This window comes from Bos javanicus, chromosome 8 (genome assembly GCF_032452875.1).
Source record: "Bos javanicus breed banteng chromosome 8, ARS-OSU_banteng_1.0, whole genome shotgun sequence".
NCBI classification, from domain to species: Eukaryota; Metazoa; Chordata; class Mammalia; order Artiodactyla; family Bovidae; genus Bos; species Bos javanicus.
In genome coordinates this window covers 101,683,733-101,707,467 of record NC_083875.1, presented here as the reverse complement: position 1 = coordinate 101,707,467, position 23,735 = coordinate 101,683,733, and the positions used below count along the sequence as shown (strand labels likewise).

Here is a 23,735-nt window from a genome sequence, read left to right as displayed (position 1 = left end):
AGCCTGGTGGGCTGCAGTCCATGGGGTCGCTAAGAGTTGGAGACGACTGAGTGACTTCACTTTCACTTTTCACCTTCATGCATTGGAGAAGGAAATGGCAACCCACTCTAGTGTTCTTGCCTGGAGAATCCCAGGGACAGGGTAGCCTGGTGGGCTGCCATCTGTGGGGTCGCACAGAGTCGGACACGACTGAAGCAACTTAGCAGCAGCAGCAACAACAAAGTTTCCCAGGTGGCTCAGTGGTAAAGAATCTGTCAATGTAGGAGATGCAGGTTTGATCCCTGGGTCGAGAAGATCCCCTGGAGAAGGAAATGGCAATGCACTCCTGTATTCTTGTGGGGAAAATCCCATGGACAGAGGAGCCTGGCGGGCTACAGTCTATGCGGTCCCAAGAGTTAGACACGACTTAGTGACTAAACAACAAACTTTCTGCATGAAAATCTCCATCTGAGTCTGTTTCTCTGGGGAACCCAAACTGCTGGTTTCTCAGTCCACTCAGACTGTAGACTGAAAGGGGAAGATCAGTTTCCCAAAGGAAAACCAGAATGCTGATACTAGAAACGATCCAGGGGCAGTCATAAAAAGATACACTCTTCATTTATTATTTTTAATGACTGTGTGGTATTCCATTATGCAACTGGATCAGAATTTACTCAGCTACTGCCCTATTCTTTAACACTGTGGTGGCCGCCTTAAACAAACAGCTTTGTGCATGTCTTTTATTTCCTCAGGATGCATTCCTAAAAGTGGAATTACAGGATCAAAGATAAATAGTTTTTAAAAGTTTTCTCCACTTTATCCTCCAGAAGGTGATAGCAATAGTTATTCCCACCAGAAGGCTATTTCTTTGTACCCACAAATCTGTATTGTGGTTCTTTTTGTCTACTGACCTAATAGATGGAAAATGGTGCCTTAAGTCTTTTAGATGTCTTAACTGTTGAGGCTGAACATTTTTTTCTATTCATCTTATGAGCTATGTGTTCAGTCTTCGGGGTGTTAAAAAGAACTTTTCCTGTCTCCTGACAAATTTTAAAGCCCTCTAGGGGCAAGTTCTCTCACAAGGAACTTAACATACATTCTAGTCAAAAAATGAAAGTACATGTTGGAAACAGGACTAAATTGTTGACAGAAAAGTTGTGTTTAAAAAGATGTGGCAAAGAATTCAAAGATAGAGACTGGAAGGACTAGGAAAAGCTCACCTTAGATGGTGAGACCTAGACTTTGGATATGTGTGTGTGACGGACGGAAAGCCAAAAGGGGAACGCATTCCAAGATGGAGAACGGGAGGCCAGGGAATCAGTTAACGAATGAAGAAGGCTCTAGTGAGTAATAGAGGATACAAAGCTGTTAAGACTACAAGTCACGGGAGACCTCAAAAGAAACAGAAGTCTGTGGCAGTGGGGTAGCCACATGGTAAGATATTTTAGGAATATTAATCTGGGATGAAGACATAAAACGAACTGAAGCTGGGGAGATAAGACTTCAGTAAAAAGGTCACCAGTGTGTTAGAGACTGTTACACATTTTTTTCCCCTTGGTTAAGATAAAAATTTCCACTGTTTCTAAGAACCTCAGTACTTTTAGAAATGTCAGTGTCCTTCTAAAGACAAATATTTCATTTGTTTCCCTGTTACGATCTCCTAATACTCCTAATATGTATTTTGTCACCTTTTAACAGTGGGTTATTTTTTCCAGAAAAGAGGCTTTAAATCACTCTTCTCTAATAAATGATAAAATGATGTGTTTTCTTTTGCTACCTTCAGTTTTCTAAAAACAGGAAAACATTAACAACTATATTTAATGTGACACAATATAATGTACCATAAAAATCCATGTTACTTCCTTATACCCACTGCATTATTTTTAGAACTTAGAATAATGAATCAGGAGTGAACGATTCACCAACAGGTTTATAGATTCAGCTTCTCGGCAGAGATTTTTACAGGCTGCTTAAGACTTTGGGAGGCAGTGTAACTTAGGGCTACTTGATGTCTTTTTGAGCAACCATTCCAGGCATGCCTCTGTATTTTGCTGGAAATATCCTTTCCATAAATGTTTGCCTTGAACTAGTGAGCAGATTATTTGCTCTCAAAGTTCATTCTTTTCTGAGCTGTAATCTCAGCTGTTTCACCTTGTACCCCAGGGCAACAAGGGGCAGGCAGCTGATTTAAGACACAAATCCCAACGCTAAGGAGTGTGACTTTTCACTCTAGCACAGTACTCTACACAAAGTAAGGAATTCAAATACCTATTAAAATAGCAAAGAAACAACAGGTTTGTAATCACTCAACAGTATTACCATGGATTTTTAACAAAAATGACTGTCTTGTTCTCTCTGAAAGGCAGAGGAACTCACTTATTGAACATTTAATATAGGCCAGGCATTTTACCCCATCTTGTTTAATTCTCATAATCATCCTATGAAGTTAGTATCACTATCGGAGATGAGAAAAATGTGGTTCAGAGGTTAACTCATCCAAAGTCAAGCTGTTAATCATTTGTAGGGCCAGGAACTAAACTTTGGTCTGTGCTCGGTCGATTCCGACTCTTTGCAGCTCCATGGACTGTGGCCCACCAGGATCCTCCATCCACGGAATTTTCCAGGCAAGAATACAGGAGCAGGCTGCCACTTCCTACTCCAGGGGATCTTCCCGACCCAGGGATCGAACCTGCATCTCTTGCATCCCCTGCATTGGCAGGTGGACTCTTCACCACTGTGCCACCTCGGAAGTCCCCATCCTAAACGATCTTAGCCAAAAGGCCGAGAAGCAAAACTTTGATCTGGCGGCAAAGCCTGAACCATGCGACTGAATTCTGCTCATTCGTCTTGAGGTCACAAAAGAAGACACAGTGAAATGGGAGGAAGTTTCTTCATCCCCTAATGAAGTTGGGGAGGAGTCTGTAAGAAATCCCGTATGTCTCTGAACTAAAGTCATGTGACCCATTATATAAACTGTCAAGGATACTCTGATCTTTTAAGAAGCTGATTAAGTTTATGACGAATTATGTAGGCTTTTTACCTAAATAATGTGTAACATTTCTCAATTGCAAGCCATCTAATCTACTTAAGACCCTAAACCTATATAAATTTTCAGGCTTATAGATTAAGTCCTGATTCTCCAAAAAGATCCCCTCATTTCACAGATGAGGAAACCAGAAAAGTTAATTTCTTTAGCAAATTTTATTTAGTTATTAGGGTTCAGATTTGGCCTTAGTACATATTTAAATGTGAAGAATATCACATTTTGTAAATAAAATTATAATTCATCCATACACAACAATTTTGTATAGGTATCAACATTTATCTGCCTCAAGGGCACAATTATAACTCCAGAGACCACGTCCGATATAAAGTCTTTAAGTAGCTAGACCTATTCATACTTGTCTAATAAAAGCCATTTGCCTTTAATTTCCACAGAACTTTCAGTTTGGGGCTAACTCACTGGTTTATAACATTAGCAGAACGTAAGCTTAGCAGTTGACTTCCACTCAAGGAAAATATTTCCAAGGCATGGGTGTTAAAAGTTTACTGCCCTTTCAGTCCAAAAAATAATCTCAAAGGAAATAAACTACAATTTTCTAAACATACATTCAATAGTACTAAAATAGTTGTCAATTCTGTAAACTGAACTATTTTTTCATGTAATATTTTAAATTTCCATATACCACTTGTAGTGTTTAAAATTCTAGGCATGGCCCCTACTTGATAGATGTGTTATGAAACTGCAACCTACAATTTGTAGAACTTGGAGAATTCATAAAGAAATTAGACCAATGTAGGAAGGATCAGTTTTGGAATCTGCTATGAGGATATTTGATGTGAATGTAACGCTAAGGGTAGTTTTAGCACAGACCTCAATTACATGAAGTGATGAACAGAAACCAATAAACAACTATGCTCTGTAAACTCCTGAATTCCAAGTAAAAAGGAAATGGTGATAGCTCTAAAATGAAGCTCAAGAAAGGTTTTCTAACTATAGTGGGATTCTGGGATCCCCTACTCAAGATTCTTCTCCAGATGTTTCTAAAATGGAGAAGCTGTTGGGTTTTTGGTGGGGATGGGCAGTGTAAGGAGACAGTAAAGATACCCAGGATACTTGAATGACATTTGTGATACAACTAATTGCCCTTCCTTTCCTCCAGGATTTTGAAGCATAGAGCCATTTTGCTGAGGAAAGGGGAGAGAAGAATCACAGTCCTGTGAAGGAGAGTCCATTCCTCTTACCCATGCAATGGCCATGATTCCAAAAGACAGACCAAACTTTTACCAGGTAAGCAGGTTGCCAGGAACAATTCCAGAAATGAGAGTCCTATATAAAGACCAAAAGAAATACAGCAATCTAACATATATATGCAAAATAATATCCAAAGATACACTGTTTTCATCAGTCAACCTTTATGAATGCTAACACATTCAGTCCTTTTATTTTTCCTTACCACTAGGTTTAAAAAAAAAATACAATTAATCATTAAGTTATTTGAAATTTTAACAGAAGGGCAAGTACCTACGTTTCTTTCTGTCTTCGTAACACACGGTACACACTCTCATTCTTAGATAATACTGTTGTGTGTCAAATGTACGATAACACATTCACTGAGAGGGATGACTGACTCTACAGACAACTGCAGCACCTTTAAAAGGCATTTATCTATGGTTAAGAGTTGGGCATTTGGGGTTTGAAACACAGCTTCCTATAATTTAGGGCTGTGACTTCTCCACCCTCCCAAAAAAGAGTGGATGCATAAAACACTTTCATCTGAAGTCTACAAAAATATAAATATTATATAATTTTAGAGCTGCAAAAGGACCTTAGTGATAATCTAGCCAGGCTGCTCCCCTAATTTTCTAATGAGGTAACAGGCCCTCACTCACAGAAATAAATAATCCACCTCAGATCTTTTGCTATATTAACAAGTATGGTGAATTTTTCCCTCCTGCATCTTTGTATGTGTCAGATATTTGGGCTGAGCTCTTGAAAGGACTAGTTTCCTTTGAGGAGAAACTGATTCTGCCTATCTACTATGCTATACTTTTATGCTACATCTTTTAAAATAATACAAAAGCAATATGTTAATCTTTGACTTAAAATGGGATATCAACAAACTTGGGATATATTGCAACCATTTTATTACTATGATGGGCTGGGGTGTATCTTTTAACAGGAGTACTGACCAACTACCATGAATGTGTTTTGATACTCTGCTCCAGTATCACACTCGATTCAAATACGTGTGAATTACTTTCACTTCCACACGTATAAAACATTTACATCTCATTGTCTGATAGAACAGCACACACCCATGCACCTCTTCTTTCTGGTTTAAATTCATGTAAAGACGCTCACATAAAATGGATTTTTCATCAAGGACTTCATAATATATGAATTTCTCATTACACTACTTCCACTCTGTCTGTTTTCTTTTTTTTTTAATTGAAGGGAGGATTAAGAAAGCAATGCTGTGGTACAAAAAGACCTTCTTACAAGGTCCTCTTCTGGAGAAATGTTTGCGAACACAGTTATAGTCTTATAATGACTGTAATCAAGACCATCCCACAAGGACAGGAAGGTACATTCACTCTCCTGGAGAGTTTCTGATCTTATTAACAATATTATGACTGGGGGAGATAGTATAGAGACAGCCCAGCAGAAGACTCTCCCAGAGAGATATTTTGAACTTATTTCAATCCTATAATGACTGTCATGAAGATGACATGATAGTTGAATTCGTTTTGCTGAAGAAGTTTGTGTCTAGAAAGACACGCTCAATAACGTTATTAAATGCTGTTATAATTACGTTCTGTGAAACTATCAGAGGTCACAAAAGCAGAAAAAATGTAGCACTATAACAAAGAATAAGGAAACACTTTTGAAGAATAAACACTTAACACGTAGTATTTTTAAATGGTATCTAATAAATTTTCATGTCAAATTTTTAACTAAAGATATAAAACTTTTAAATGGCAACTAATAAATCTTCATGTCAAGTCTTTTAACAAAATCCACAAATCGATTATAAAAATTGAACAATCATAAATGTTTTATGTATAAAGTTTGAAGGGAAAGTTTAAATGTCTACATTATTCTGTTTAATTCTTGAGGAATTTTAGTTGCTGCTGAGGTGCAGTCGATACACTGCTAAAATAATTCAGGTATGAAAATAGTATCACAGTTAAGGTTTGGCACAGCAGCATTCCAGCGGTCTTCAGTCATCCACAAATGTCAACCGTCCAGGCCCTTCATTCTTCATCCATCTCCTGTATCTTTTCCATCTAGGGTCATTTGCCAGTCTTTTCTTTAGTTCCTCTTCTTGCTCTTGTTTGTAGACCTATAAGTATAAATAACACGAACTGACCCGACAATCCAAAGAGAAACGTTTTCATTAGCTTTACGGCATGTTTCCCTGATGCTGGGAACAACTGAGGGCAAAAGGAGAAGAGGGCGGCAGGGGATGAGAAGGCAGGATAGCATCACTGACTCAATGGACGTGAACTTGGGCAAACTCCGGGAGATGCAGGGGGACAGGGAGGCCTGGTGTGCTGCAGTCCACGGGGTGCAAAGAGTTGGACACAACAACAGAACAACAACAGCATGTTTATATGTTTCAAATATAATTTTAGGTAAAAGTTTCCAATGAATGTATTGGTTTGTCTTCTGAAGACCATGCACCAAAAAATACTAAGCAGTTAAGCACTTTAACATTCAGTGTTAAATTAAAAAATAAAAAAACAACTCATGTAAGAACTAGTGTTTTTTCCCACTGATTTCTATAACCTGGAAATACATTCTTTTCTTCCTTGAAATTATATGTGAGTTTAAAGGGTTTAAACATTTCTTCTCTACAACTAACATCCAATATTAAAGAATCAACATAAATTTTCTTAACATGGTACTCAGTAAATTTAACAGTTGACTTTAAGTATATGTTGATCCTAACCAAGGAACAAAATGACCTTATAAATACTTCTGTCTCCAAACTGAACTTACAACTTCTTTTATCTTCAAAGATAATTATTGGTTTTTCAAAATATTTTTAAAGTTCCCAAAGAAGGTTAAATAAACCACAGAGGTTAAAAACAAAGAATATCTTTCATTTCTATAATCTTTAGTGGATGTCAGTTGAAGTTAAATGGACAAGTTTTCATAACCAATCTCACAGCCATATCAAATTTTAGAAAGAAATGACATTCCTTCCAAATTTCAGGAAGTAATGCCTAAGATAATTTCACATAATACCATAATTCAGCCCAGAATAGCACCCGTGACAGACAGTTTATTGTATAGTGGGCTGCTTAAACTACTTAAAAGTGAAAGCTTTTCATACATTGGTTGGGTCAGCCATAAAATTAGTTCAGGTTTCCATATGATGTTACGGTCAAAGTTTACTTAGTGCAATTAACAGAAAATGGTGACATCCTTGCAAACATACATTCTATCCCAGTGCAATTTAACATAACAAATTAGACCATTCTTTAAATGTTTAGCATTAGTAAATTAAAGTATTTGAAGTTCATCTTTTAAAAGGACAAATTTACAGGTTAAAAACTCGCTAGTTTTATTGTCTAGTTATATTGTTATAATTACTAGTTATATTGTCAACAAAAGATCTTTATCCACATTGAACTCTTCGATTTCAGAAATTAGAGCACACTTCTGTGATCTTTTAGTTTTAAGTTGGTAAGGAAGATAACAGTAAAAATCACAGCAGAGTCATTACTCACCTCATAATTCTCTTTTATCCAAAGCTCCCGTTTAAGAAAAGTTTCTTTCTGATGATCTTCTAGACTATCAAACTGAGACTTTGACATCTTCATAGATTTACGTATGATATACAGTCTTTCTTCTTCCCCGTATTCTTTGCCTTTGATGTTAAAATTATAGATCCATCGGCAATACCACACTATATACGAGCACAGGTGAAAAGGAGCTAAGAGAATCTGAAACAGGAGAAGGTCACGTATCTGGGGCTTCTGATAGCCTCCTTTTATATCTATTTTACTTTTTATAATGTTCTTTATGATGTTCTCCTCCTCGTCACGAACTTCCTCTTTGGACTTTTTGTTTCTACCCTTCTCTTTGGCTTTTCTCAGTAACCCCTGCTGCTTGGCAATCTCCATGGCCTGGATACGGTACTTGGGCACCGTGGCCAGGTAGCTGATCGTCTTGTCATAGCTATTCCACCAGCTGAAAAACTAGAATATTGAACAAAGAAAAACGGGTCACTTTTATTACCAAAATTCATCTTGGTGAACACAACCCTGCCTGCAAAAAATCCATTCTGATTAAAAATAGAGACATCAAAGATCTTACTCTGTAGGTTAAAGATACAGTTGAATAATAGCTGTGTGGACATAGGAATCTTCAGGACTGACAAGTCAGATAAGTCATCAGCTGAGCCAAAAAGCCGGTGATTCTCCACAGGAGACACCCAGGATCAGAGGATGGCTCAGGGGAATCACACCGTACCTGCTGATCCCACATCTTTACCATCCGATGCCTCCTTAGATCACAGTTAAGAAATCTCTCTTCTCTCTTTAAAGTTGCAATCTACTTACTGGAGGAGTCAAATGGCAAAACTAGGTGGTAAGGAGTTTCTTTCAAACAATCACAGGGTATAGACTCAGGCAACGATATTTATCTATTTCCTAAACCATCTGCACATACCACAGTAATGTTCACCATATTATGAACTGAAAGATTCAAGTATGTTTGAATCTTTACTTATTTGGGCAGGAAAACATTCAATTATTTCTTAAATATATTCAACCACAAAGGGTTTTATTATCAGAAAGAGTCCTACTCCTCATACAGTACCTCACCACACCTTTCAGCTATTTTACTGAATAAATACAGCAATTATACCAGTATCCTAAAATATTATAGAAGCAATCTATTAATCGCAAAAAAAAAAAAATGACTAGAGTATTATGTTATCTAAAACAGAAAAGTAAAATTGCCCTTCCTCTTCCTGTTGAAAAGGCAATACTAAAAAAGCTGAAACATTTAAAATATACAATCTTAGTTTTCAATAGGAATTCTCTTGTCATAGAAATTGAATTTCATTTCTGGGAATTAAACTGGAGAAGTAATTTTGAAACTAGCAAATTGCTTCATTCCAGTCACTTTTTTTTGTTTTCTTCCCCTCTAGAGGAGGATAGGATAGGTACGGTTAGTTTAGGAATTACAGTAGGGAAAACTCATTTCAGGCTGAACTGGTATTTCTGTGATATAGTAAAACAACATAAAGTTACTGTAGCACTTTCACTCTGTTTCAGGGGGTTTGAAACTGGAGCAGTAGTGCCCTTAAGCTGTCATGTGGAGATGTGTGAGGGTTTTGTTTGTTGCAATGGTGGCAAGCACTACACTCCTGGCATTTGGTAGGCAGATGCCAGGACTTGTTAGACCATATTAAGGAATTTGGATTTTTCCCAAGTTTAAAGGGAAATCATTGAAAAGTCCTATGAAAGTAGTTTGGTCCTTGAACAACACGAGGGGCCCATCCTCTGAAATTCTGCGTGTGACTCATAGTTGGCCCTCCACAGGTGCCGACTGTACGCATACACGGTTCCTCCCTGTCCTCCAAGTCAACAGCCTCCACTGTGTGCTTCTGTAACGAGGACCGCAACTGGTGCAGAGAAGCCGAGTATAAGGGGACCCAGCATAATTCAAACCCGTGCTGCTCAAGGGCCACCAGTAAACCACAGGGATCTAGTTGACATTCACTCTGGCTGTTATATGGGAAATATAGAGCGGGCAATGAGGAAGAGATCTGGGTTTGTTGTTTGGTAATTAGTTTTAGTCGTTATATAATGACATGCACGATTCCTGCCGTCAAAGATTCCAATACTATCAACTGATTAAATATTTTTCTAACATAAAAAATTAATCTGAACTGGAAGTAAAACTGCACAAAAACATACTTCTAGTTCAGTTTTAATGACTAGCACTAGGCAACGTGCACTCCTTCACATGCACGTAGATGAACATACCCACAATACCCACCTGAAACACTGAAATAGCGCACACGCTGACCAGAATCACAACCCTCACATCCACCTTAGGGGCCAGGCGCCTGCTGTAGTAGTGGTAGTAATGGCTGTAGTACTCCTCTGGGTGATCCAGCATGTAGTCATAATCTTTTCGAGTTTCTTCATCCTATAAAATAAAAATAACAAGATGCCCAGTTTCATATGACAGCTCATAAAATGGCCTTAGTTAATAATCTGTTGACGTCAAACCTAGAATTTTATAATTATATAGTCAATCTGAGTAAAAGAACAAATTGTCAAAAAAATTTCCCGTAATTCTTCAAAGGCACACACAAATTTGTTTCCAGAACTTTAATGTTAGGTATAAAGCAGAATTTAAATTTTTCCTCAAATTCTTGAGTACTATTAGGCCTCCTGGAAAAAATAAAAACACTTCAATAGCAATGAACTATGCTTATTTAGCCAGTGCTGTGGTGCTAACAAGGATATAGATTTGTTCTTAAACTTTAAGAGCATGCTGACACCTACACTCAGTAACTGTTGACAGAAAAAAGAATGTTTATTTCTGTTGTATATATTCACAATCATTTCCCAGCCTTGTATAGGAGGTTTTCTTCTGAAAGCAAAGATGAAGATAACAACAAAATAGACAAAACCAGTCTATGCCCTCAAAACTAAATTATGTTCACCTCAAGGAAACACTGAAACATTGATGGAGTAGAATGGTCAAAATCTACCTCTGTGACTTTAGGCAAAAATTTTAGCCTCTCTGAGCCTCACTCTTCTCCACTTATAAAACAGAGATATTAATAGCTCCCGTACTAATTTTACAGGGCTGTTTTGAATATCAAATGACATATATCATACAAAAACATGTTAAAAATATGTACTCCTTTACTATTATAACACGTTTTCACAGCCCAGTTCATAAAAAAGTAGTATATAGCTCTTTCTTAACTGTGTAAACATGATGAAAAAATTATAGCCTTCTGAAATGCTGCTCAAATGTTTACAAATAAAACATTTTTTAAAACCTTCTGTAATTTTAATCAATTTGTAACGGGTACAAATGCCAATCTTTTACTGAGTTACATAGGTTAAAAAGCTATTAAATTATGATTTGCTTTTTTTTTAATCCCACAAAAACCTGTTTTTCAGCTTGTCTTGTTTCCAGAAAAAATGTTAAACACTAAAACCACAGCAAATTCTTTTATCTGTAAGTGAGTACAACAGAAACCATTATGAAAACAAAACTCTTTTTTAAACCTAGAGGATTTCTTTCTATGATTAATTATTCAACATTCATAAAGCTGCAGATTATTAGCAAAACCATTTCAAAATCTACGTTTAGTGTTTTGTAACCACAGAGGCGCTTGGATCTGTTCAGGGCCTCCTCCTGAGTCCTCCAATATGCAGTTTCTTAGATTTAAAATAAAAAGTTTGCTAATGACAAAATCTTTCCTGTACCCATTAAAATCACTATATATTTCCTATGAAGAATTCTGAATTTGGAAAAAAAAAAAGAATTCTGAATTTGAATGAGCACATTCTCAGTAACGGTTCTTACATTCATTACATTCAAAATATTTTTTTACCTCTGACTAGAATTTGAAGCTAGATGAAGTAGTATCTAGTATAATTAGATGTAAATATATTTAAAGTATATTCCATGGCACTATATGGAGAGCCGATATGAGAATCATCTGTTATATAAGGGAAGCTGAGCTCAGGCTGGTATTTTCAAATTCACTTCTTGTACATTCTCTTTCATCAGAAAAGATTTTCTCAGGAGTTCCCTGGTGGCCTAGTGATCCTATGCCAGGCTTTCACTGCGACGGCCCAGGTTCAGTCCCTTGTCAGGGAACTGAGAGCCTGCAAGCCGCACGCCACACGCCTCAGCTGTCAGTCCATTTCTCCTCTATAAGCCATCATCATATTCTAGAGCTTCTAACCTAAAGAGGGTAAAACGTTACAGGTCATACAGATAGCTCTGAAGACTAAAGCCTATCTGATGTACCTCATTTTGAGTACTTCAGGACACTTTTTGAGAATTTTTCCATCCTCCCTCCTTTTTTTTGCTTTTTGGACTAATTTTATAGATATGCTGTTTCTGGCCTGAAATTATTGCCTTTTAAACTCAGCCTCCCAGCCTTGGCAGATGCTTTTTGAAATGTATTTGTTCAAACACGATTCTTCTCCTTGCTCCAACTAGATGACAAGTTTTGAAACTAACTGCCCCCAGGGTGAGGCTCCTCCAGTCCTCCAGCATCCTTATCCCCGCAGAGCCCTCAGCCGGGTCTGACTGTCTGCACTCCTGGCTGCAGCATCCAGCGAGATCTGAGTGCCCCTGAAATGCGCTCTGTGGATACCACGCGTCTGGTGGCTATGCTCTCTTCTTTGTTCTCTTATCTTAGTAAAGGTCATAATCCATGGAATGCAGATATCCTTCTTCAAGCATCTCACCCATGTCTTACCCCGAGTCACCATCTTCTCCCTGGCCCCTAGATCTGTGACTCCATCCAGCCCAGAGCTTCATTAACAGGATGGTCAGCTAATGCTCCAGCACCAGCAACTTCAAAATTTATACCTTATGTCTGGGCTCTTTACTGTCACCAGAGCCTGTAGGGTCTATTGAGGTCCCTCTATAATGAGTCCTCAAACTGCCTCATCCCTAAACGGTTTCAGGGTCAAGCCTGACTTCTCTTAGAATGGTTTTCTTTTCCCTGGGGCCCATAACTTCATGACCCTGTTTTGGTCATGATTAGAGACAAGAAGGCCTGCGTTTCCCTTGTTATAGCATTTCTTCAGTCACAATCTTCTTTCTTTACTGGGTTTATAGCTTTCTGTCCAGAATGAAGAAAATGGATTTTAAGCTGAGCCATGCATAATACACTTTACAAGGTTGCTTCAAGTTTGGCACAAATTGAGGGGTTAGGGAGTCTCAACAATCTAAGTCATCAAGTCCTACTCTTCAGGAACCTACTGAGTTTAGAATCAACCTAATAAGAACACAGGACACCAGGAATATTAGGAGAAAAGAAAAGACAGACTGGGACCCAGTTAAAGAGTTTCATGTACATTCTTATTTTAATATCATATATCTATTTTTCCTCCTGCCCATCTTGGGACCTAAGTAGCCTCACAGTTTGTCTGTCTGTCTGTCATCTCCAGCGCTTCCCAGTGGCTAGTAAGGGGAGTTCAGTTTTCCTCGGCATGCAACAGGGCCTCCACAACTGGCCTGCATTTACCTACTTAGCAACATCTCATCACTCTCTCTCCTTTTGCCCACAGCAAACATTAGATAGCAACTTCTGGAATTTGGTGTGTTCTTCTTAAGTATAACATGCTCTTTTATATCTATGTCTGAAGAGATAATTCACTTTAACTCAAATGCTCTTTCTCTTTCCTTTTATCCAACCTCATGAGCTTCTATTAACCCTTAGGACATAAACAATAGTAGACAGATTCAGACCACTCTTACTACACTTATTACCCATTTATTATAGCACTTATCACATTGTAATCATCAGAGTTTTTATCTTTGCCTTGAATGAGAACTTCTAGAAGGCAGGTAGGGTCATCCATTAATCTCTGTATATCCAAGGCCTAGCACAGTGCCTGGCATTCAATAAATAACATTTCAAAACTGAATGAAATTTTGTAAAGGCTCTCCTCACTGCAGACATCTCCCCAGCCACCCAGGTTTCCACCTCACCATGAAGGTGGGATGGCTTACCACAAAATCCTGGGCTTGGCAGAAATGACTGCTTGATTTCATAGCTTATAAAGATATGCTAATGTGGCTATAAGAGCTTAAACCTTAAAACAGTGTAATGTCTTACCTTTCAATAAGGTAGTACTTTTTCTTTCAGCAATTTTGTGGATCTTAAGGTCCCAGGGTCAGGAGATTCCAGCTTCTTTCCAAAGCCAAAACCTTTATACTTGTTTCTTCCTCCTCTCTGTCCTGAGCCTTGACAAGCAGGGCAATAAGCTCCTTGTCTCTAATCTCTACAGGAAAAAATGGTGCTTCTGCTGGTGTTCACTCCACTCCCAATCCTCTTGGGCATATGCAGGAGGACTGGAACATAACCACCAATATCTAGATCAAAAGTGAATAAGAGGAAACCCACAAGCAAAGAAAATACTGAATCCTTCCTTCTCTTGTGAAAATGATCATTCCCCCTCCCCAGAGGCAAAATATATTATGTTCTTGTCCTTGAAAGAAATAATGAATTGTTTGATCTCAACAGATGTAAACTGCAATAATTTGATATTGCAACCAGTTTCATATTAAAAATTTTCGATTATATAAATAATAGAAGCCATTTAGGATGGTAAAGGCCAAGAATCAATAATATATGAAAATACAGTAATAGTTTGTTCTTAAAATATATATATTCATCCTATTTTTGAAAGAAATTCACACACAAATGATCCTTTAAAAAAAAAAATAACACCTGATTTTCCTTCCAGACTATTATTACACTACCTCTTTAGACTACTAAAGAGGAAGAAAGTTAACTGCTCCGAGTTCCATTTCTCTTCCTGTTCCCTGCCCAGCAGCCACTCAGGCAACTACCCTCTTAAACCTCTCCTTTCTCAGTCTGCACGCGCTCACAGCAACACCCACCATTTGCAGTATCACCTCTACACCGCCTAAGAGTGACACTCTGATCTGGTTTTCCTGCTCCTCTTCTTTTGAGGTATCTCCTGAACATTTCCTAAATATAACAGAAATATCTCAAGTTCAGCATGGTCACAATCCAGATCTGTTCCTGTGTTTCAGTTTATTAACCATCTATTTGGGTACCTGAGCTTTAAAAAACCTTAGTTATTTTCAGCTCAGCAAATAGTTATGCAAGGCATTTAAGCCATGTGCTGAACACAAAGGGGGATAAAAAGACAAACAAAAGTCCTGGCCTCAAGAGCTCCCCCATGTACAGGAAGAACCTAGCAAGCAAGAAAAGCTGTGGACTAAGCACCGACTTCTCTGCCTGAGACCACTGGTAACAGGATTCACATAAGGCATGAAATGAGTGCTCAATCTTGAAAAGTAAATAAGATGCAGCAAAATTTGTTCCAGGCAAAGGGAGCAGCAAGTGCTAAGGTTCAGAAGCATAGTGAATAGAACAGATTCGGTGACGCTGAGGCACTGCGGAGGTTTAGGGAAGAAAGGAGTAGGGGCTCGTACACGCCATCGTACACGCCATGCTCAAGTGTTAGAGTGTGAACTGTCTGCGCTATTCAAACATAAAATGGTTTTCAAGTAGGAGTAGAAAGTGTGTATTTTTGGAAGATAACTCTGACAGTATTATAAAGAATGGAATGAAGGAGAAACAGATTTCAGAGACTAAGAAGTAGAAAAAAATAAGACTTCTAGTGATTAAAGGGGTACAGGAATCAATGACGTTGAGAACAGTGATGTTTCTAATTATAGTCACTCTGTGAACCATGTTATTTTAAGAATAAAGGAAGAGGGCATCACGTGTGGATAAGGTGCAGGGGGAAACTGTGGAAGATTTTGAAATGGGGAGGAAAAAAATTACTGGACAGCTTTCCAATGCCTGGAGCCTCCAGGGATTACCTATTCCTGTAGGAGGGGCATGCTTTTATTTATCTTTGAAAAGCCTACTTTCACTTTTAGGAAAAAAAGTAACTTGCGGAAAACTGGGGAGTAATGCAAATAATTCTTATTCACACAAAGACAAACTGCGTCCAGTAGAATTAAGGGAAATGATGACTGCCTTGTCATACTGACCAGTATTACAGGCATTTCAGCACTCCTTGTCTTGACTGTAAAAGGTGTGACATTTTTTCTCTTGGGCTTCCCTGGCGGCTCATCTGGTAAAGAAACCACCTGCAATGCAGGAGACCTGGGTTCCATCCCTGGGTTGGGAAGATCCCCTGGAGAAGGGAACGGCTACCCACCCCAGTATTCCAGCTTGGAGAATTCCACGGACTATTCCATGGGGTCGAAAAGAGCTGCATACGACTGAGAGACTTTCACTTTAATATCTTATTGGTTCCTGCATTAATTAATGAGCTAAATAAAATCTTTGACACATGTTCATTTTGTATGAGAGTCATCCTCTTTTAAAGTTTATGCTTTTAACAAAGATAACAGAATTGGTTTCATGTTTAATTTTGGGTACCTGTGCTACAAATGAGAGACAATTTAAAAATATGAACCCAGAGAATGCACAAATTTCAGGACTGTCAAGGATGCTGTTGAGTTTCATCAGGAAGAGCTTAGAAAACAAAAAGGAAAGAGTACCCAAAGGATAAGACTCTAAGGAAATGCAATGTTTAAGGTGAAGGCAGAGGAAAAAGAAGACCATACAGACTGAAAGAAATGGCTAGAAAGCTCAGAGCAAAGGGAGAGAATTACATCAAGGCAGTCAAAGGAGAGCAGCTTAAAGAACTACTTGATGGCCATCCGATGCCACAAACAGTTCCAAAAGGGAGAGCAGCCCTCTGATCTGAGGCTTAGCCATCACTGTTCACCTTGGGAAGAACAGTTCCAGGATGTGTGCTGCCGCACACGTCAGTCTGTGACAGTTTAAATGATGGGGTATAAGGAAGTAAGGACAGCCAATGGTGAAGAAGGAAGAAAAATGTGACCATAGTTTCAAAATTAAGGAATGAGAGATGAACCAGTTAAGAGATTCCCAAGTTATGAAAGAGGAATGGTGAGATTCCAGAAGACTAAGGTGGAAGTAAAATGAGTTCAGTCAAGAAAAGCTTCCTGCCTTCCCCAATCCATCCTCAATCTTGTTCCCAGAACTTTCTTTCTGAAACAAACATCAGACTTGTGTTACTTATCCACTTTCAAACATCCAGTAACTCACCAATACATAAAGCTCAACACACCTGAACATAGTTTAAAGGGGACATCCCAAACTACTTCCAGTCTCCTGAAACATTCTCCCTACTACGCACCTGAGAGGCTTCTAGCCTAGGAACAGTAGATCCCCTACAATCTCTAAAAGTACACTATGGGTCTTCGTGCTGTGAATATCTCAAAATATTCCGTTTACCTATGATAAACCTACACAAGCAAAATTAACATGTCAAGTGCTTAGTTTCTGCCTAGAATTACATCAACTCAGTAGTTTTTGTGTTATTCAAAAGCTCTGATGGGTTGTTGATGACATCATGTGTCAGAGAGTCACAGCACTAGAATTAAACACATCTGGTGTTTAATCAACCTTGGCCATAAGTAGGGAGTAATAGCTGGGAGGGATTGGGGGCAGGAGAAGGGGACGACAGAGGATGAGATGGCTGGATGGCATCACTGACTCGATGGACGTGAGTCTGAGTGAACTCTGGGAGTTGGTGATGGACAGAGAGGCCTGGCGTGCTGCAATTCATGGGGTCGCAAAAAGCGGACATGACTGAGCGACTGAACTGAACTGAACTGAACAGGTGACATTAAGGGATGAGTGAAAAGTAAACAACACTTATGGGTTTACAGTAGAAATAGCAAATGTGGCACAAAAGGTACCACACCCTTCTGGGCCAGTGGCAGAGCTGTTCAACATGTCATCTTTCCCACTAAACCCAGAAAAGGCCCCCCAAATTTATAAGTGTTACATGGAGTTGTGACCAATATGAATGAAAACTATCTGCTATCAAGCTTACTTAACTTGGCTGTTTATCAGCATCACAACTGTAATACAAGTTCACATCATTTCTATTATTTTTATGGATACACATTTATTATGAATGACTGATTAAAATGCAGTTCGATGCTGAAAAAGAAAAAATAATGACACCAATAGGATAGTAATACCAATAAATGCAGCTAATTTTCTTCCTCCAAAACAGAGTCCTTGGGAAAAGCATAAAAGTGATTGTACATCTCACTGTTGGAACAAGCCCTGCACACCCACAACTCCATGTTTTCATTGACCGAGAATTTTCTCTACCAGAAATGTCCCTTCACAGTCAACCGTGGTGACTGTTCTAGATCCAGATCAAAGAGTACATTCTTCTCCAGTCCTCCAAGAAGAAATAATTGTGCCCTCTCAGTGTTGCAATATAATCTACACAATTTAATTATATAACTTAAATAAATAATAACTGAACAATAGGTATGTGTCTCCTTATTACACTAAAAGCTTAAAGGCAGGAACTGTGCCTTTTTCATTGCTACGGTCTCCTCCTTTGGAACTTACGTCAGTACCAGTTAGGAGACAGGGTTGATTAAGAGAATATACAAAAGGAGAACAATAAACAGTAACATAACAAGGCAGGAAGTTCAGAATCCCCCTTTTGCCAAATCATTCTTAACTGTGAAAGTCCTGCCATATCAACCAGACCGATAAAGAGAAACTGAAGTGTTCCTGTGACTTCCCTGCCAAGACAAGGCTGAAGCAGAAGGTACTCTCTACACATCCCTTCAAAGTATCAGATAAACTGCACGCCAGTAATACCTCCAAGACCTTTTATGTGTTCTTCTCTGGTGATCTTGCAAAATGCTATCAAACTACCACTGTCTACCAGTTACAGGTTTTATAAGTGCATCCTTCCTTACCACCCATTTCCTCACCTGCTTACTTCTATGCCAGCCTTCTCATTTTATCTAGTTCATCCAATTCTTATGTATATTCAGAATTAATGTCCTCACTTTAAAACCCTGAGAAAATAATTTCTCCTTAAAAAGAGAAATGTGATTTTTCTCTCACGTAGGAATTTTTCATTCATATCTATCCAATTTATTTTATCTGTACCACTCTTTCAAACTACAGTTAATTTGGGGTAAAATGTCAAAGTAGGCTTCATATACCCATGTCAAAACACCAGAAATCCACTTTCAATTGTCATCCTATCTGAATCTGTCTCCAGATAGGAGTATGTATTTAACAAACTTTCATTATCTATGTGCCAGACACTGTGCTAGTTGCCATAGATACATATGCAAAAATAAGGTTTAGTGGAGAGGGGGGATGGGCTACTCAGTATGTACAGGGCAGTGTGATAAGTGCTATACCCACAGAAAAAGAGCCAACGTTGACCCAGTGAGAGTCTGTTTACTTAACTTCCAAAGTCCATGAGTCCCCCTGAATCCCCAGTAGTCAAATACACTAAATAAATAGTTATTTCATCATCCTAACTCATGTTATGAAACAAATATAAAGCAGCGTGTGAAACCATAATGGTTTCAAGCCCTGCTGAGATCTGGAAGTTTAAGTTATTTGAGAACATGAACTCAGCATGACTTGGTAAAAGCAACTGGCAAGTTCCCTTTGCCCTCCATTATTACCATCCTTTTTCTGTTTTTTTTTTTTTCCATTCTCTCTATTCACAGGAAGAATCTCTGTTGCTATAAAAACAATGACCAACGGTGATAATATCTCCTTGTCTGACCAACTACATTTAAATCACATTAGTATCATATTTTTAAACAATCTCCATCTAAAAAAATTCTCTCAAAGAGGTGTTTATTCAACCAAGACTAACTTCAGAGTCATAAACCCACCATACCTTACACAAATATAATTCTCATTTTGGTGAGTCAGAGATGCTTGGTTGTTACAAGTTTTGATGGAACACCACTCTAAGGTTACAATGAGGATATAATATAGCTTCTAATTTATGTTAAAAAAAATTAAGAGGCTTGAACACACCAAGAATAGGAAATTAGGGAGGTTATCAAAAAATTATGGGGGAGAGAAAAAAAAAAGGCTCCTGGCTCCAGTGAATTTAAAACTGAGTTATTTCAGATTTCACAAAAGAAACAATTTCTGTCACATACACTATTCCAGAGATGGAATCCACCTGAGCATCCTACAAAGGAAATACAGAATCAACTTTTCCCGCCATATGCCGGCAATAACTTAACATGGCTGTGAAGGAGAACACAGTCTTCCCAAGGCCCTACCAAGACCCTCCCTCCTTTTCCACTCACAGGGTTTATGGAGAAATAATGTGTATCAGAAAGAGCAAATAGAAAGGAAAAGTGGTCCCAAGTCAGCAGTGCTGCCCCCATGAGGTGATATATGGAATTCCAGGCAGGTGTCTGTGGTTATCTTTATTCCAGAGCCTCTGAACTCATCAACTTCTCCCACTATTTTGTCTGACCTGCTCGAAGTAAAAGCCAGATGGACCTCTTAGGCCTCACTAGCAACTTCACTTTCACTTTTCACTTTCATGCATTGGAGAAGGAAATGGCAACCCATTCCAGTGCTCTTGCCTGGAGAATCCCAGGGATGGGGGAGCCTGGTGGGCTGCCATCTATGGGGTTGCACAGAGTCGGACACGACTGAAGCAACTTAGCAGCAGCAGCAGCCCTCCTTCCAGGCTGTGAATATAATCCAAGTGCAACATATAACACATGTAACAGTGGTTGATACATAACAGATATCAGATATAACAGACGTAACAGTGGTTACATCTCTTGCCTTGGGCTTCCCAGGCAGTGCAGTGGTCAAGAATCTGCCTGCCAATGCAGGAGAAGCAGATTCAATCCCTGGGTCCGGAAGATCCGCTTGACTAGGAAATGGCAACCCACTCCAGTATTCTTGCCTGGAAAATCCCATGGACAGAGGAGCCTGGTGGGCTACAGTCCAGGGGTCACAAAGAGTCGGACACGACTGAATATGCACGTCGTACACACACTGCTGCCTGGAGGGGATGACCCCAGTTGTCAGATCACTGCCTTCTCCAGAAATTATATCTTCTGACAACTTTCTCACAATTCTCTGTTATGAAAGCAATAAAATCAGACCACCCTATTTGTTTTTAATACCTGCCTGCACACACAGCAAGACAAAGTCCTCTTCCTTATTACAGGAGAGGGCATCTGCAATCAAGTTTTTTTAAAAAAAAAAAAGTTTCTGGAGGTGTTCCAATTGCAAGTGGAATCCATATCTATCTCTATAAAATTAACATGGAAGGTTTCACAGAGCTCAGCAAGGGTCCGAACTAAGTCCAGACACCCCTTTTCTCTCACAGTAATTTCCGTTCTCCTGAATAATAATGAGTAGGGTTGGGGAAACTGCAGAACACTCACTCACTCCCTCCGTCACCGCAATTCCAATTCTAGTTCCCTGTTTGGAGGCATCTGCAGCTACCACAAACCTGTCCCAATCAAGAGGAACAGCGCCTTTCTCCAGACATTACTCCTTTTTAACTGCCTCAAAATTCCTTGTTCTTGAGTGGACAAATTATTTCCTTGAGCTCTTTATTAGCTGACGAATCAGTCCTAAACTTGCAGAAACACTGAGAGGCAGCCGTGACAGAGCCACCAGATCAGCCTCTGCATTTGTCTCTTCAAGAAAACAGCAAGAACAGTTAAGAGTCCTGCAAGTTCCCCCACTCCCACCCCCCAGCCAGATTTTCTGTACTGTCTCTCTCTCTTGGCGTTTGTTTTCAAAGTTGTTAATATTACGCTCACCCTTTTCACACCAAATCTACCCATCTCCAACCCCAGCAGAAGGCGAGAGTTGCCAGTGTTTCTGCTGCCTCTCTTCTGGACTTTCTTCACTGCCCAGTGCTCGCTTCTCTGCTAAGGGGGCTTTGGAGGCACAGTGGCAGGTGCTCTGGCTGCTTGTTGGACCGCTCTCTTTCCTCACTGCAGAAAACAGACTGGAGCTTCAGGTGCCAGGCTGCCTTTTATGAAAAACTTCCCCATCTTTCGGCAGTCTTTCCTTAGTCACTCTTCATCCTAAATAACAGACAACCAAGCCCTCTTGGTTGCCTGTGGCCACAGCACTTTCTCAAACCACCCCTCCACCACACCCCGCATTCCTCAGGTAATTGACAATGAAAACTGCAATGTCACCAATGCTGGTACGAATTTGGTGGATTTTATGGCTCTATATTATCTGAACTGCTCTGGAAAGCAAGCCATTAACTCCTCGACCCAGTATTTTCAGCCCTAGAAATCTTATCTGGAAAAATAATCCACGGTTGAGTTATACTATCCCCACTCAAAGTAGTCGTTAAAAGCAGACCATACAACATGAAAAACTGTGCCTCAAAAAGAAAGAAAAAAATAGAAAAAAATACACTATAACTGCAACTGCTGTTGTATTAGCATGAAGAGACCCCTGAAACAGTAACACACCAAATATTATTCGTACTTTGTGATTTCTTATAGTTTGCTTTTAGCTGCAGTAGAAAACAGGATCAGACTAAATCTCCCCATCCCCATAAGTACGTTAGTCGCTCAGTTGTGCCCGACTCTGCAACCCCATGGACTGCAGCCCACCAGGCTCCTCTGTCCATGGGATTTTCCAGGCAAGGATACTGGAGTGGGTTGTCATTTCCTTCTCCAGGGGATCTTCCCCAACCCAGGGACTGAACCTGGGTCTCCTGCATTGCAGGCAGATTCTTGACTGACTGAGCTAGGAGGGAAGCCCTCCCGATTTCCGTAGGACTCAATAAATCCTTCGTTAAATAACTATACATATATTCACAAAATATTTCCTACTAGAAATTCTCAGAGTCTTGAAACTCAAGTCATTAAGCACAAATTTGCAGCTCCTATATAGGAGGTTTCTCATTGATCACTTAATCCTCATAACAACCTACTGAGTAGGTTTCATGGCCATAATCCTGCATATGAAGAAACAGGTACTCTGACATACTACGTCACTATCCAAGGTCACATGGGGGTGTCAGAGCCAAAAGTCAAACATCTGGTGTTCTTAGTGTTTTTCTAGAAGCTTATGTCCAAGCTGAATGTCACAATTAATACCATCCCCCGAAACCAAGTTTCTGTCATGTCAAATTGGGGCAGTCGCACTGTCATTGGAGATCTTTCCAGTGTTCTATCACAGACCTCGGTAATAACAATCACCCTGCTTTCCAAGTGTGAGCTGCATCTTATTAAAATGCCTTCACCAAATCATAAGCCCAAACCTTTGCATACCGAAGACAGCCACAAAAAGTAGGGGGCTAGCTACTCCCCAAGACTGAGGGGGTTCCCATCAATGGGCCATGTGGGCTCCCTCACTTGGGAAAGCCCGAGCATCCTAATGATGGTAGAGCTGGTCAAGCTTGGCGCCGGAATCACAGGGAGCCTCGCTCCACCGGCCAGGTGACAACGGGGTCGCGCCGCGCGCTTCCCTGGCAGGTCCTCGCAGCCCCCAGGCTTACCTTGAGAGTCTCGTAGGCGGTGGCCACCAGCAGGAAGGCCTCCTCGGCGCTCTGCGGCGTCAGTCCCGGGCCCTCCTCGCCAGGCTCGGGCCGGTAGCGGTCGGGGTGGTAGCGCCGGGCCAGCTGGCGGTAGGCCCGCGCGATCTCCGCCTTGCTGGCCATGCGGCTCACGCCCAGCACCTCGTAGCAGTCCCGCGTGCCGCAGTAGAGTCCCTCCACCAGGGCCGCCGCGGGCCGCGAGAGCAGCAGCGCGAGCAGCAGGGGCGGCAGCAGCACTAACCAGCGCCGGTTAGCAGCCCCAGCTCCCCGGCTCGGAGCGAACGGGATCGCCATCCCGGCTGGGCCACGGCTCCGAGAGCCCAGCCGCACCCCGGCACTCGTTGCGCCCCGCTCGGCGGCCCGGGCTCAGCTCCACGTCAGCACGCGGCGCCTCGGCGCAGGCGCACCGGGCGCGGCGGCCGCGACCACTTCCTTCACGACCGTTGCTAGGGGAACAGGATGCTTCAGCAGCCCGGCCGCTTCCGGTAGCTTTGAAAACTTGTTCCTAGTCCCAGAGAACTGGGTTTGTTCTCAGTCTGACAGACCTAAAGGATGTCTCTGTCTCTGAGGTGCACTTAACCAGTGTGTGCATAGCGCTCTACTGT

At 40.3% G+C, this 23,735-nt stretch overlaps 1 protein-coding gene across 1 annotated transcript; it reads right to left on the bottom strand.

Moving 5' to 3' along the window:
• Positions 1-3,161: 3,161 nt before the first annotated feature.
• Positions 3,162-23,517, bottom strand: DNAJC25 (DnaJ heat shock protein family (Hsp40) member C25). Its single transcript, XM_061426484.1, has 4 exons — positions 23,092-23,517; positions 10,001-10,153; positions 7,720-8,190; positions 3,162-6,326 (listed from the first exon to the last, which is right to left on the bottom strand). Exons 1-4 carry the CDS (start codon positions 23,422-23,424, stop codon positions 6,204-6,206), a joined length of 1,080 nt encoding a protein of 359 aa, XP_061282468.1. The 5' UTR covers positions 23,425-23,517; the 3' UTR covers positions 3,162-6,203.
• Between the last annotated feature and the right edge of the window lie 218 nt (positions 23,518-23,735).

What these genes read in the sequence shown, in the direction of transcription:
- DNAJC25 (XM_061426484.1), bottom strand. Translation starts at nt 23,424, where the DNA reads ATGGCGATCCCGTTCGCTCCGAGCCGGGGAGCTGGGGCTGCTAACCGG. An exon ending in CCGCCTACGAGACTCTCAAG is followed by an intron (nt 10,154 to 23,091) that starts GTAAGCCTGGGG and finishes TTTATTTTATAG; the next exon opens with GATGAAGAAACTCGAAAAGA. An exon ending in GCGCTATTTCAGTGTTTCAG is followed by an intron (nt 8,191 to 10,000) that starts GTGGGTATTGTG and finishes TCAATATTCTAG; the next exon opens with TTTTTCAGCTGGTGGAATAG.